The 12,527-nt window shown below is 56.1% G+C and overlaps 1 protein-coding gene across 2 annotated transcripts; it reads right to left on the bottom strand.

Annotated features, from left to right (window-relative positions):
• Nucleotides 1-5,849: 5,849 nt before the first annotated feature.
• CTDSP1 (CTD small phosphatase 1) lies at nucleotides 5,850-12,103 on the bottom strand. 2 transcript variants are annotated; one of them, XM_007187911.2, is made up of 7 exons: nucleotides 11,706-12,103; nucleotides 10,154-10,302; nucleotides 9,590-9,691; nucleotides 9,418-9,474; nucleotides 8,690-8,782; nucleotides 8,377-8,562; nucleotides 5,850-7,837 (listed from the first exon to the last, which is right to left on the bottom strand). In XM_007187911.2, exons 1-7 carry the CDS (start codon nucleotides 11,770-11,772, stop codon nucleotides 7,709-7,711), a joined length of 783 nt encoding a protein of 260 aa, XP_007187973.1. In that variant the 5' UTR covers nucleotides 11,773-12,103; the 3' UTR covers nucleotides 5,850-7,708. The 2 variants fall into 2 exon arrangements, with proteins under 2 accessions (XP_007187973.1, XP_007187972.1); XM_007187910.2 differs by having other exon boundaries at nucleotides 9,590-9,694; nucleotides 11,706-12,098.
• Between the last annotated feature and the right edge of the window lie 424 nt (nucleotides 12,104-12,527).

Below are 12,527 nucleotides of genomic sequence, written 5' to 3'. Positions count from 1 at the left end.
CCTGATCCTGGGGGGCTTCTCACTCAGGAGGGGAAAGGATCGCAGCCCTCTCAGGGGCGGGTCTCACTCAGAAGTCGGCGTCGCCCACAGACTCAGCACCCTGGGCAGCTGCCCCTCACCTCCACCGCTGCAGAAGTTCTCCTGTCACCTCTGAACTGTGGTCCTTAGGAGGGTGCGCTGAAGTGGGCTGGGTGAGGGCAGCTGCTTCTCCTGACCACACCTTCCCAAGAGTTCTAGAGACCAAATGCACATTTGTGTGCACACGTGCGCGTGTGCATGCAGGTGTGTGTGTGAGCTCATGCACAGTTTGGTAAGAGGAATAAACACACTGCAGGTGCTATTTTGTTTCTAAAAAAACACATTTTTGTGTGAATAAAAAGTATATGTTCACTCAATTATACAGACAGGCAAAAAGGAAAGGAAAAACTCATTTATAATTCCACTACAGAGATAAATCTGGGTAATTTATTTTGGAGTATTTCTTTCAAGTTATTGCCCAGTACATATGCAGTGTGTGTACTATATGTATATAATATCTATCTATCTATCTTTTTACTGTGACATGTTACATGCTAATTGGCAGTGTCATTTTAATTGTCTCATGATAATCCATTAGATAGATAGCATAGCTTATGTAAGCAATAGCTCATTATTGGACTTTCCAATTATATCCAATTACTTGATACTACTAAGAATGCCGTGATAAGTATTCTTATTGCTAAATCTTTGCCAGCAGATTGTATCCATTATTATTTATTTAGGATAAACTCCTAAAAGTGGGATTGCTGAGTCAAAGATGTGAATAGGCGAGTTGCCTTCCAGAAAAATCGCATTAATTTATAGTCGCACCAGCACTACAGGCATCTGCCTGTTTCCCCAGTACCGGACTCCAGCTTTTAAGAAAATTTCTGTCAGTTTGAATGTCCAAAAGAAAATTGTCTTTGTGTTGATTTATATTTCTTTGATTACCAGTGAGATAGACCATTAAAAAGTATATTTATTGGGGAATTCCCTGGCAGTCCAGCGGTTGGGACTTGGTGATTTCACTGCCGGGGCCGGGTTCAATCCCTGGTCAGGGAACTAAGATCCCGCAGGCCGAGTGATGCAGCTTAAATATGTATATACAGGCTATGCCTTCTGTGAATTTTTAATTGATTTGTTGGAGTTGTTTATATATTTAATGTATTAAGGTTGGTAACCTGCTTGTAATTTAGGGTATAGTTTTCTCTAATTTATTGCTTGCCTTTTAACTTAGCCTTAGAATTTTGGGGGAGACCTTTTTTTTTTTTTTTGGCATGCGGGATCTTAGTTCCCCGACCAAGGATTGAATCAGGGATCGAACTCCACTCCCTGCAGTGCAGGCACAGAATCTCAACCACTGGACTGCAAGGGAAGTCAGGAGAACATATGTTTTCAAAAATTATTTCCAATTTCTTAATTTTGATACATGTCAAACATATAGAAAAGTGGAAATAATAGTATGATAGTATAATAATAAACACCCATGGACTCAAGAATTAACATTTGCTATATATATATATTTGGAAGTTGCAGATATTATTATACTTCAGCTCAAAATATTTGTCATACACCTCTTAAGAAGTAGAACAATCTCCTTCATAACTGTAATACGATTTTTGCAACTGAGAACATTAACAATTATTTCTAATATCATCTTCCATGAAATACATAATCAGATTTCTCCAGTTGTCCACAGGAGGACTGTAACACCTGGTTTCATTGATTCTTGATCAAATCAAGATCATGCATTTCCTTTGATTGTTATGTCTCTTCAGTATCTTTTAATCTAGAAGAGTCCTGCTACTTTTTTCTATGACATGGGCTTACCTGAGTCAAGGGCAGTGTCTTGTAGAGTGTTCACACTGGGATTTGTCTTTCTTTGTGTATTTTTTTAAAATTTATTTTATTTATTTATTTTTGGCTGTGTTGGGTCTTCGTTGCGGTGTGCGGGCTTCTGTTGTTGCGGAGCATGGACTCTAGGTGCGCGGGCTTCAGTAGTTGTGGCATGTGGGCTCAGTAGTTGTGGCTCGCGGGCTCTAGAGCGCAGGCTCAGTAATTGTGGCGCACGGGCTTAGTTGCTCCGTGGCATGTGGGATCTTTCCGAACCAGGGCTCAAACCCATGTCCCCTGCATTGGCAGGCGGATTCTCAACCACTGCGCCATCAGGGAAGCCCCTCTTTGTGTATTTTTAAATTTGTTCCTCTTCCTCCTGTATTTCCCACAAACTGAAAGTACCTCTAAAGGCTTGGTAGGTTCTGGTTAAACAAGTTTTTCAAGAATATGTGAAAAAAGACAGTGTTTCTCCAACTGTAATATCTTAAGAATCACTGGGGAATCTGTTTGAAGTGTAGATTCTGATTCTATAGGTCTGGAGTGGGGCCTGAGACTCTGCATTACTAACAAGCTCCCAGGTGGTGCTGATGTTTCATTCGGTGGACCACACTTTGAGCAGCGTGGTCAAAGGTGTTGCTGTGTACTTCACACTGCCTGGCATCAGGAGGTATATAATGTCAAGTTGTCTCAGCATGAGTGAAGGCGAAGTTTGATCCCTTGATTACGGTGGTGATTGTCAGATATCGCCACCTTAATGGCACATTTCCCCCTTACAATTAGAGGTCATATTGGGGTAATCTTGGGGCAATTAAAAGTCATCTCCAGGCACTGGCAGAACAAAAGTTTTAGATTATTTACCACTTTCTACTTCTCCTTTTGTAATATTATTATTATTTTTTTAAATTAATTAATTAATTTATTTATTTATTTATGGCTGTGCTGGGTCTTCGTTTCTGTGCGAGGGCTTTCTCCAGTTGCGGCAAGTGGGGGCCACTCTTCATCGCGGTGCGCGGGCCTCTCACTATCGCGGCCTCTCTTGTTGCGGAGCACAGTCTCCAGACGTGCAGGCTCAGCAGTTGTGGCTCACGGGCCCAGTTGCTCCGCGGCATGTGGGATCCTCCCAGACCAGGGCTCGAACCCGTGTCCCCTGCATTGGCAGGCAGACTCTCAACCACTGCGCCACCAGGGAAGCCCCTGTAATATTATTTTGTAATTCCTTTGTTAATGTCTGTTTTTCCCACAGTGTCTGTTTTGCTCACTGCTGTACCCTAGTGCCTGGTACAGAGTAGGCATGCAATGACTGTTTGAAGGAAAGAAATGGAATTTGTGATTTCTATCTTTGATAATATATTTAGAAAGCTGTTTTTAATTTAAATAGATTTTTATTTTTAAAAATTAATAAATGTACCTGGTAAAATAATTCAAAATATAAAGATATATAATAAAACGTGTCCCTCCCATCTTAAATGACTCCCACCCAGTCCCCCAGGTCTGCTCCCCACAATTAGCCACAATTCCCATTTCTTGTGTACCCTACGGAAGTATACAAAATTATATACGTATATTTGTGTCTACTTTTATATTTCTCTTTAGTGGGAAAACACCATCACCATTGCTATGAATCTTGCTTTGTTTCATTGACCGGTTTATCTTGGCGATCATTCTATATCTGCTTGGATAGTTCCACCTCATTGTTTTTCATCACTATATAGTATTCTCTGGTATAGATACAGTGACATTTATTTAACTAGTCCCTTATTCTTGGACACTGAAGTTATTTCAAGTGCTTTGCTATTACCAACAAGGATGAAATTAATACCCATATGCATACAAAGTTATATGCATATACATTTTATCTACCACATAAATTCCTAAAAGTGCAAAAAAAGCTGCCTGTTCCTTCTGTTCTCTGTGTGCATAACAAGCAAATAGTGAATAACTGAGCCCCACACCAGGCTCAGTGAGAGACATTCTCACAGCTGAAGTCTCCAAAGCCAGAAGTCAGGTTGCCTTCCTCCCTCCCCTCCACCCATGCCCCCAGAGCCAACCAGCCAGAGCTTCCTGCCAAGTTCATCTCCTATGTCACATCCATCGCTTCATCCTTCTCTCCTCATTCTGCCTCAGCTTCAGTTCAGGTCTTCATCGTCTGTCTTCAGAACCACGGCTGTGGTCTCCCCACAGGGAGAGTCTTATGTCCCCATACGCCTGATTTAGCTTCCAACGCGCAGCTGCCAGGTTTGAGTAGGCCCCTCTGTTGTTCAGTGTCCCCCAGTGTCCCTCAATGGCACCCACTGCCCGCAATGAACAGGCCACTCCCTCGGTCTGCCTACAGATCTGCGATACCTCGCTCCTGCTTTCTGTGGCATCATTTCCCATCCTTCCCCCCACTGTGTGCAATTCCAAAATTGTCACTTCCCACGCTCCCTACTGTGGCCCTCCTGAAGCTCTGGCTTCCTTTCCTGGTGTACCTCCGCGCACAGACCACCTTCACCCGAACCTCATCTCCTTCCCAAATCCTCTGAGCCTCACTCCCGCGGGAAGGATTTCCAGTCCCCCCATGGCCGCTGCAGAGGGGTTAGGTGTCCCCTGCCCTCCGTGTTATCTCTTGCACTGCATTTGCAGCCTTTCAGGGTTGGACAGTCCGTTCAGGTGTCTTTCTCCACACTAAGGTGTGAGTTCCTTGAGAGCAGCGGCACAGCCTAGTGATGGCATGCCCCCCGGTCCTGGCACTGTGCCTGGTACAAAGTAAACCCTGATACACGTGGTTGTGTTGAACTCTGTGGGTGAAGTGTGTGGGGTGCGGGGTGCAGTAAGGCTGGCTGTGGTCTCATTCAAAGTTGGGAGCTGTGGCGACTCTCTGGTGGGATGCAAATCTGGAGGGACTAGTGTTTGCATGGAGAGCAGGAAATAATAGTGCCGGACCCCAAGCAGGGCCAGGGCAGAGGCAGGGAGGACTCGGTATTTACCCTGCCAAGGGCTCCCTCCGGGGCTTCCGCTCAGACTGGAGCTGGAGCTGACTGCACTGAGCGAGGGTACTGCGGCTTCCCTTCCCAGGTGGATGCTTCGTGACACTTTTCTACCAGGGAAAAGCAGCGGGGAGGGGGCAGTATCACACTGCAGATCCCCTCAGAGACTTGGGGAGCAGATCAGCATCTGGGGCACCAGCAGGCAGCCTTGAGGCTGGATTCACAAGGTAAGGGTGTGAGGGGGTGGGAGGGGTAGGGGAGGTGGAGCTGCGGGAACAGGGATCAACCTTTGGGAGGGGCAGACCTTCCTTCCCCCCAGTGGGTTTGTTTGGGCGGGCGGGATGGAGCCAGAAGCTACCCACTCCCGGGAGAGGGGCGAATGAAGCCCGCCCTCATCTTTCCAGCCACGGGCGGGGTGGGGGAGAGGGCTGGGTGTGTGCGCCCAGAGGGCAGGCGGCGGAGGCCCGGCGCTGGGGACCCCGGGCGTCCGCGAGGACAGAGGCCTCTAGCGGCCACCGTGGGAAGCAGGAGAGGGCAGGCCGGGAAGGCACTTCCTGCCAGGGCCTGGGGCTGCCCAGTTTTGCAAAGGAAGTGCTGCCAGGGCCGGAGGGGCGGAGGCAGGAAGTGTGTCAGAGGCTCGTGCGAGGGTGCGGCCGGCGGGTAGCGAGAGGCCGCGGTCGGAGCGGGTGCGGCGGTGAACGAGACCGAGCTCGCGACCCCACCCATCCTCCCCAGAGCCCCAGACGCCTCAGCCTGCCGGCATGTCCGGCGGCGCGGCGCAGCGCAGCCCGCGACGCCTCGGCCGCCCGCACGCGGCCTGGGTCAGCCGCGTTCCACGTTCTTCCGTTTGGAGCTGAACTTGGCTTCCCTCTAACTCGCCCCGCACCCCACCTCCCCGCTCTGGGGCCTCATGAGCCCCTCCCCTCCGCTCCGGAGCGGAGACCACACCCCTCCCATCTCCGAATACCTTCCAGGGGCCTCTCCTAGGGACGCATTTCAGCTTGCTTGATAGCTAATAATATTGAGTCCTCCCTGTACAGGCATTTAATCAATTCTGTAAAGAGGGCCTGTCTCCATTTTGCAGATTAGATAGCTGAGGCCAACAGAGGTAGAATTAAATAGCACAGCCGGATGCACTCAGATCCAAAGTTTGCACTTTCAGACTTGAAGCCCCAGGGGGCTTAGGGCAGCTCTTCCCTCCACTACTACCGCCGTCGCTCTTAAGGGTTTGCTGAAGCGAGGTGTGGCTTCATGGGACTCCCCGCACGTCAACGCCCCCCCCCCAATAACCACAGAGTCAGGATAGGGGGGGTCTGGCTTTCTCTTTAGTTCTCATCACACTTTGGGGCTCTCCATTACAGAGAAGGCACTTAGATGGGAAGGTCACCTGATTCAGACCAACCTTGTCCTCCCTCCCACCCCCAGCTCTCTGGGGGGGAAGGGTAACAACATCTCCACCTGACATCCCCCTTGGCACTGGTATGTGGGTCCCCTTAACCGATAGGCCCTGGGGAGGGCCCAAGGCCTTGACCTCCAGACTCAGCATTTGGGGGAGGGGTTCCAGATAAAGGACTCAGAGCTGGAAGGCAGTACTTCCTGGGAGCTGCCCCCAGCCAGCAGGGGGCGAGGCAGAGGGCTGCAGGGGTGGGTTGGCACAGGGGAGGGGGACAGCTTGGCCAGGCTTCCTGGAGCCCCCCAAATCCCGCAAGGGTCCCACCTCCTACAGATCCCCTAAAGGCACCGGTGAAGTATGGGGTGGGTGGGGGAGGCACCCGTTAGGTGGTGTAGAGACTCACACACGCACACGCCGTGGTGGGCCTAGCATAGCGCTGGGCACAGAGAAGGTGCTCAACAAATGTCTTTTTGAATGTATGAATAAACGGAGCGAAGAGGGTGTGAGGGACAAAGGACAGGGCCTGGGGCCCTTTGGCCCAGCCTGTTTCATTCAGAAAATAGCAGTTTAAAAAATGTAAAAATCCTTTCCCTCCTCCCCCCAGTTTATGGGCCCAGGAAAGGGGTGAGGGAGGGGTGTCTCCACCCCAACCCTTCCCTCTCCCCTTCCCCTAAAAATCTATATACACATATACATATTTATATGACACCGCAAAGGGATCCTGCCTATGCCTCCACACTCGGAGCTGTGGCACCAAACCCCAGGGCCTCGGGGTGGTCAAGGCAGAGGTGAGAGGTTGGAGCTTGGGCCATGTGGGAAGCAGCCCTCACGTGCTGATGAGGCCAGAGAAGCTGGATGCTAGGGTCCTGAAGGACAGACCCCTGCTCCCTTTACAAGTGGTAACAGATCTTCTACCCTCCCCGCCCTCCTAGGCAGAGATTGGTGGAGGCTATAGCAGTCCCAAGGTAGGTGGTGGGGCGACTGGGTCCTCCCCCACCAGCCTAGATTGCTGCAACCTGAAGGCTGTTCCAGGCAGAGCTGACCCGGATCGTGGCCCTGGGAAAATTGGGCCGAGAAGAGGGCTCTATGCAAGGCACTTGGTGTCCACTGTTTCCAGGCTGGGGGCCCAAGGTGTGGGGCAGCAAAACCCTGCCCCTCCCCCAGGCAGAACTGGAAGGGCCTGAGGGACCCAATTTGGCAGCAGAGAAACATGGCCGTGCAGAGAGAGAGAGAGAGAGAGAGAGAGAGAGAGAGAGAGGAGGGAGGCGGCACGCAGGGCCCCACAGGTCCCCCAAGAAGGAGAAGGTTCTAAGGCACTGACACAGGGACCCAGGGACCCGTCGCCCTCGGTGCAGCCTGCTGCCCCCTCCACAGCCTGGCCGGGCTGGCGGGGGAGACGCCCACTTCCCCGTGGCGCTGAGTTTTCTTAAGGAAGAGTCCGCGTGTGAGTGGTGCGGGTGTGGTCAGGGGCAGGTCCTGGCCCCGTGGCGCCTCACTAGCTGCCGGGCCGAGGCTGCCTGAGCACTGAGTACACGTCATCCACACGGCTGAGCTGCTCGAAGAAGGGCAGGAGGTCGTGGAGCTCCGTGTCACTCATGTTGTCAAACCACGAGGCCACCGGTACCTGAGCAGATGGGTGTAGGGCGGTGAGGGGGGCAGGCGGCCCTGAGCACAGAATGTCCAGGTCGATCCTGAGCACCCACTGCTCGATGGGCCACCTCCTGGAAGCCCCTTACCCACAGTCTTCAAACATTCTGACGGCAGCCCCAGTGAGTCACATTTACACACAGGTCAGAGCAGAAGTTCTACGGAACCATACTTAACCTTACCGTGTGCTAAGCACGCTGATATTTTCAGTTCTATTTCATTTTTAAAAAAAAATCCCAACTAAGACCCACTAAATTATTTCCATGTTCCACTAACAGCTCACAACTGGCGGTATGAAAAATGGAAACTGCTCCAGTGTCCAGCAGAGACCCGAGCCCATGGCAGGCGCCCTGTATGTGAAGGCAGAATGGGCTGAGTGACTAACAAAGGACAGAGAGCTGCAGTGGGTGGATAAGGCGGGTGGGCAGCAGGCATGGGTCACTGAGGAAAGAGGGAGGAATGGGAGGGCGCCAGCCCCCAGCAGGGGCCCCTATCCCCATCCTGCCCGGCACTCACGGCGTTATCTGGATGGAAGACATAGGAGGCGGGCGAGTTGTCCAGGATGAGCACCCGCCGAAGATCTCGGCCCAGCCGGCTCAGGTCCTTCACGTAGTTCCCACGGTGGAAGACGCATGACTCACGAAACAGCCGCGCTCGGAAGGCCCCCCACTTGTCCAGCAGGTCAGCTACTGGGTCTGCGTACTGGGGGGCAGGAGGTGGGTCATTCAGGGCCAAGGGCGACCCAGAGGTCACTGCCCAGAGGTCGTGCGCTGGAGGCGGATAGGAAGCAGAGATGCCCCAGGAGGCCTTCGGAGGGTGGAGGGCTCACCTTGGCAAGGCTGGCGGTGAACAGCACGCATTCGAAGAGCTCACCCATCCGCTGCAGGAACTCATCGACGTGGGGCCGCTTCAGCACATAGACCTGGGGGGTGGGCCAGTGAGGGGACTGCTGGCCCACAGGCCTGGGTGGGGTGGGGCGGCCGGGGGCTGGGAGGGAGTGGGTGGAGGAGGCACAGGAGCAAGGAGGGAGGCTGGTCCCAGGGCCTGCGGGCTCCACTCAGCAGCCGGTGCAACCACCACTGGGGAAAACGCCCACCCACCCAGAAGAGAATCAAAATGAACCTCCAACTCCTGGTTTCGGGCCCTCCCTCAAAGGGAATCACTAATTCCCAGCCCCTTCCCCCACCATGGCCTCAGCCCAATGTAGGGGCCTGGGGGCAACCCCCTCACCCCAGAGCTGCAGAGCACCGGCCCCCGAGCCAAGTAATGGAGAACAGGCTGGACAGCACACAACCTATCCTGAATTACTTGAACTGGGTCCCGGGCAGGGTGGGGCGAGGGGGCACCGAAGAGGACCCCGACTCCCTGCAGGCCTTGGAGTCGGGCCAAGTCCCTGAGGGTCCGTGTGACCTTAGGCAAGTCTCACCCCCTCTCTGGGCCTCTGACATTCCACACCTATCAGAGTCCCATCTGGGACTCTCAGGATTGGTGGGAAGAGCCTGGGGTCTGGAAGACAGATGCCAAGCCTACCACCTCCCCCCACACCCGGCCCCTCACCTGGTGGACCACCCCATCAATCTCCACAGGGATGATGAAGTCGGCATTGTTGACTGGCTGTGAGGGGGGAAAAGAGCTGCTGGAGCTGGGGCGAGGCCCGCCGAGACCACCTCCCAGGCCAGGGCCGACTCCCTTAGAGACCCGGGGCTGAGGGCTGCTGGGCAGGGCCCACCTTGAAGGAGCTGTGCACCAGGGTCTCGTCCAGGTCGATGACTACGCAGATCTTGTCCAAGTCCTGGGCCTTGGCCTCGGGGAGCAGGTACTGGACTGGGGTCTGCTGTGGGGACGGGCGGGGCTGGCTGCGGGCACCTCTCTCAAGCCCCGGTCATTTCTCCTCCACATGTCTTCCCTCCCCCAGCCCTCTACCTGGCGAGCCACAAGGATAGTGGGAGAGACCAACCCCTTCCCAGCTTTGCCCCTGCCAACTCTGGAGCCTGGGGTAGGCTGCCTGGCTCTCTGGGCTTCACTTCCTGACCTGGGAAACCAAGGAAGAGGAAAGCTTCCACTTCTGAAGGGGAAATTCAGAATTCCCGTGGTTGGGGGGCCCTCCCCTGGGAGGCAGTCTTGGGGCATTCAGGGCTGGGAAGGCCTGGGAGGGTGGAGGGCTTGGTGGGGGGACAGGGGGCTCCCCCCTCCTTCCAGGGCCTACGAACGGGTCATGAAGAGCCCCTTCCCCCTAAACCCCCTGAGGGCTGAGCCCAGGTGCCCCTGCAGCACCCTCCTGACCATCACACACCTTGGGGACAGCACCGTTCTCCTCCACGAGCAGGGGCGCCCCACTGTGGGCGGGCAGGGCCTCCCCATCATCCCGGCAGACGCAGCAGAAAAGTGAGTGGAGGATGCCCCGACTCCGGGGCTTCTGAGAAGCCGCTGACTTCTGGTCACCTGAAGCAGGGAGGCCCAAGGTGGGGGCAGGCACACTGACTGGCCTGCACAGGTGGGCACGTGTGCCCAGGCGCGAACCCCTGGGCTGAGAGGGTCTGGCCGTGCTGCCTTCATTGAGGGAGACACATGAAGGTGGCATCCTGATAGTCTTGGCTCCAGGCCACCCCTCCGCTCCCCACAAGTTCTTCTAGTGTGGGTACAAAATTACCCACATTAAGTAGTGGGCTGGCTGGAGGCGGGGACTGAAGGTGTTTTCTCTTCCTAACAGCCTCCATCACTGCTGGGGGATCAGCCCACTGGGGGCACCTCCTGACACCCCCCTGTACCTGAGCAGCCCCTATTCACTAGGGCCCCTGCCAGAGAGGGTTGAGGCCTGGGGCCCTGGGGCCCACTCCTGCCTTCCTTCCCCTCCTTCCATCCTCTCCACCTCCAGAGGTCCAAAGTCCTCCCTGAGGCTGGGCCCAGAGACAGGGGGTGGGGGCGTGGGGCCAGTGTCCTGCCGCCATCTGCCGGCCCCTCCTCCTCCGCCCCCGCCCGGACCTCCAACTTAGGTCCTGCTGATAGACGGCCCGCCCTCCAACATCCCCTCCAACCGGCCTGGGCAGAGCTAGGCCCAGGCCACAGGTGCGAAGACCTGGAGGTACTTCCTAGCTTCTGAAGTCAACACCGGGACAGGGAGGGGCAGACCCCCTGCCCAGACCCATCAAGCCCCGGGGTGCCCGGCCGAGGCCGGCGGCATCTCGGGTCGGTGCGTGTGCGCACAGACCCAGCGCCCACCGGCCTGCAGCCGGGGCTCCGAGTTCCCCGGTCCGATGCGGGTCTCCCCGCGGGAGCGCTAGCGATCCTTAAAAGCGGTTGCCCCTCTCTACGTCTCCGAGAGGCTCGGCGCCTCCACGAGTGACACGAAAGTTTGTGAAGAACGTGGCTGTGTGGTAGCGGGAGATCCTTCCAACCCTCCCCAGCCCGCTGTCACCTCTGCGCCCCCTCCCTCGACCCGACCAGACCGCGGCCCAGAGGGGGCGGAGTCTCAGCTGGTGGCCTGAAGGCACCCTCTTCAACCCCCCCATCTCCCAGCCTCACTGGCGCCAATGGGGGGGGAGGGGGCGACTCTCGGGCATCGCGCACAGCCAGTCCGGGAAACCCGGAGGGCGCCCCTTCTCTACCCCTGCCTCAGTTTCCCCACCTCGAGCAGACACGAGCGCCCAAAAGGGGGCAGGCCCCGCCCCGCGTCTCTGAGCCTCTGCGAGTTCAAACTCTCAACCAGCTCCCCCTCCGGTTGGAAGCTTCGGGCCCCGCCGAATCGGGAGCCTGGGGCGGCAGCTGTGGCTGCCCCGGGGAGGGTCGCGGCCCCCTCCACCTCCCCGCAGCACCCGGATTGCGGGCCCCTCCGCGCGCCCCAGTACCTTTGCTCCGTAGCGGGCTCCGCGCTTCCTCCTTGCTGATCTGAGTAATGACGGCCGAGCTGTCCATGGGGCCGGGCGCGCTCCGCTCCGGCCGGACTCTGGCCCGGGCGCCCGGCCTCCCCCCCGGCTCGGGCCGGAATCGGGGCGCGGGGGGGAGGGGAGGGGTGGGAGGGAGGGATCCCCGCGAGCTTCGGAGGGGAGGGGAGCCAGGTTCTAAGGGGGAGGGGGAGGGAGGGGGCGCGGAGGAAACTTTGTTACAACATGGAGTTTCCTCCCCGCGAGGCGGATGCAAACATGGAACCCGGGCGCCGTTTCAAGGCTCCCCCTTAAAAGGGCAACGGTTTCAGCGTGACCTGGACTTGGCCGGGGCTTTCATCACTTCTGGGGCCGGCGCGGCTTGGCGGGCTAGGAGGCGGGCCCGGCCGGGTTCCTGCAGCACTCCAGGGGGCGTCGCCTCCCTTCCTGCCGCCCGCCCGCCTGCGGGGCCGAGCCTCTGCGGCTGCGTGGCAGGGCCGGCACCCGGCCCACTGTTCTCCCGCGCTGGGCGGCCAAGGGACAGGGCCCGCCCGGAGCGCCCACGCCCGGGAGTGCCCCGAGGGCGGCGCGGCTCCACCTCTGCACATTCCGAGGGTCGGGGGCTGGCAGCTTCTCGGTTTCCTCATCTGGGAAATGGGGTAACACCGTCTAGTCTGTAAAATGGGTCTCTCCGGCGGTCTAGGGGCCATCTCGCAGGGAAGTCGTGAGCGTACAAAGACTCTTTGCTACCTTCAAACGGCTGTGCAGATCCACACAATTAGGCTCTTAACCTAATTGTGACCTAAC

This window comes from Balaenoptera acutorostrata, chromosome 8 (assembly GCF_949987535.1).
Source record: "Balaenoptera acutorostrata chromosome 8, mBalAcu1.1, whole genome shotgun sequence".
Taxonomy (NCBI): Eukaryota; Metazoa; Chordata; class Mammalia; order Artiodactyla; family Balaenopteridae; genus Balaenoptera; species Balaenoptera acutorostrata.
The sequence above is the reverse complement of the archived record's forward strand: the minus strand, read 5'-3'. Positions and strand labels throughout refer to the sequence as shown.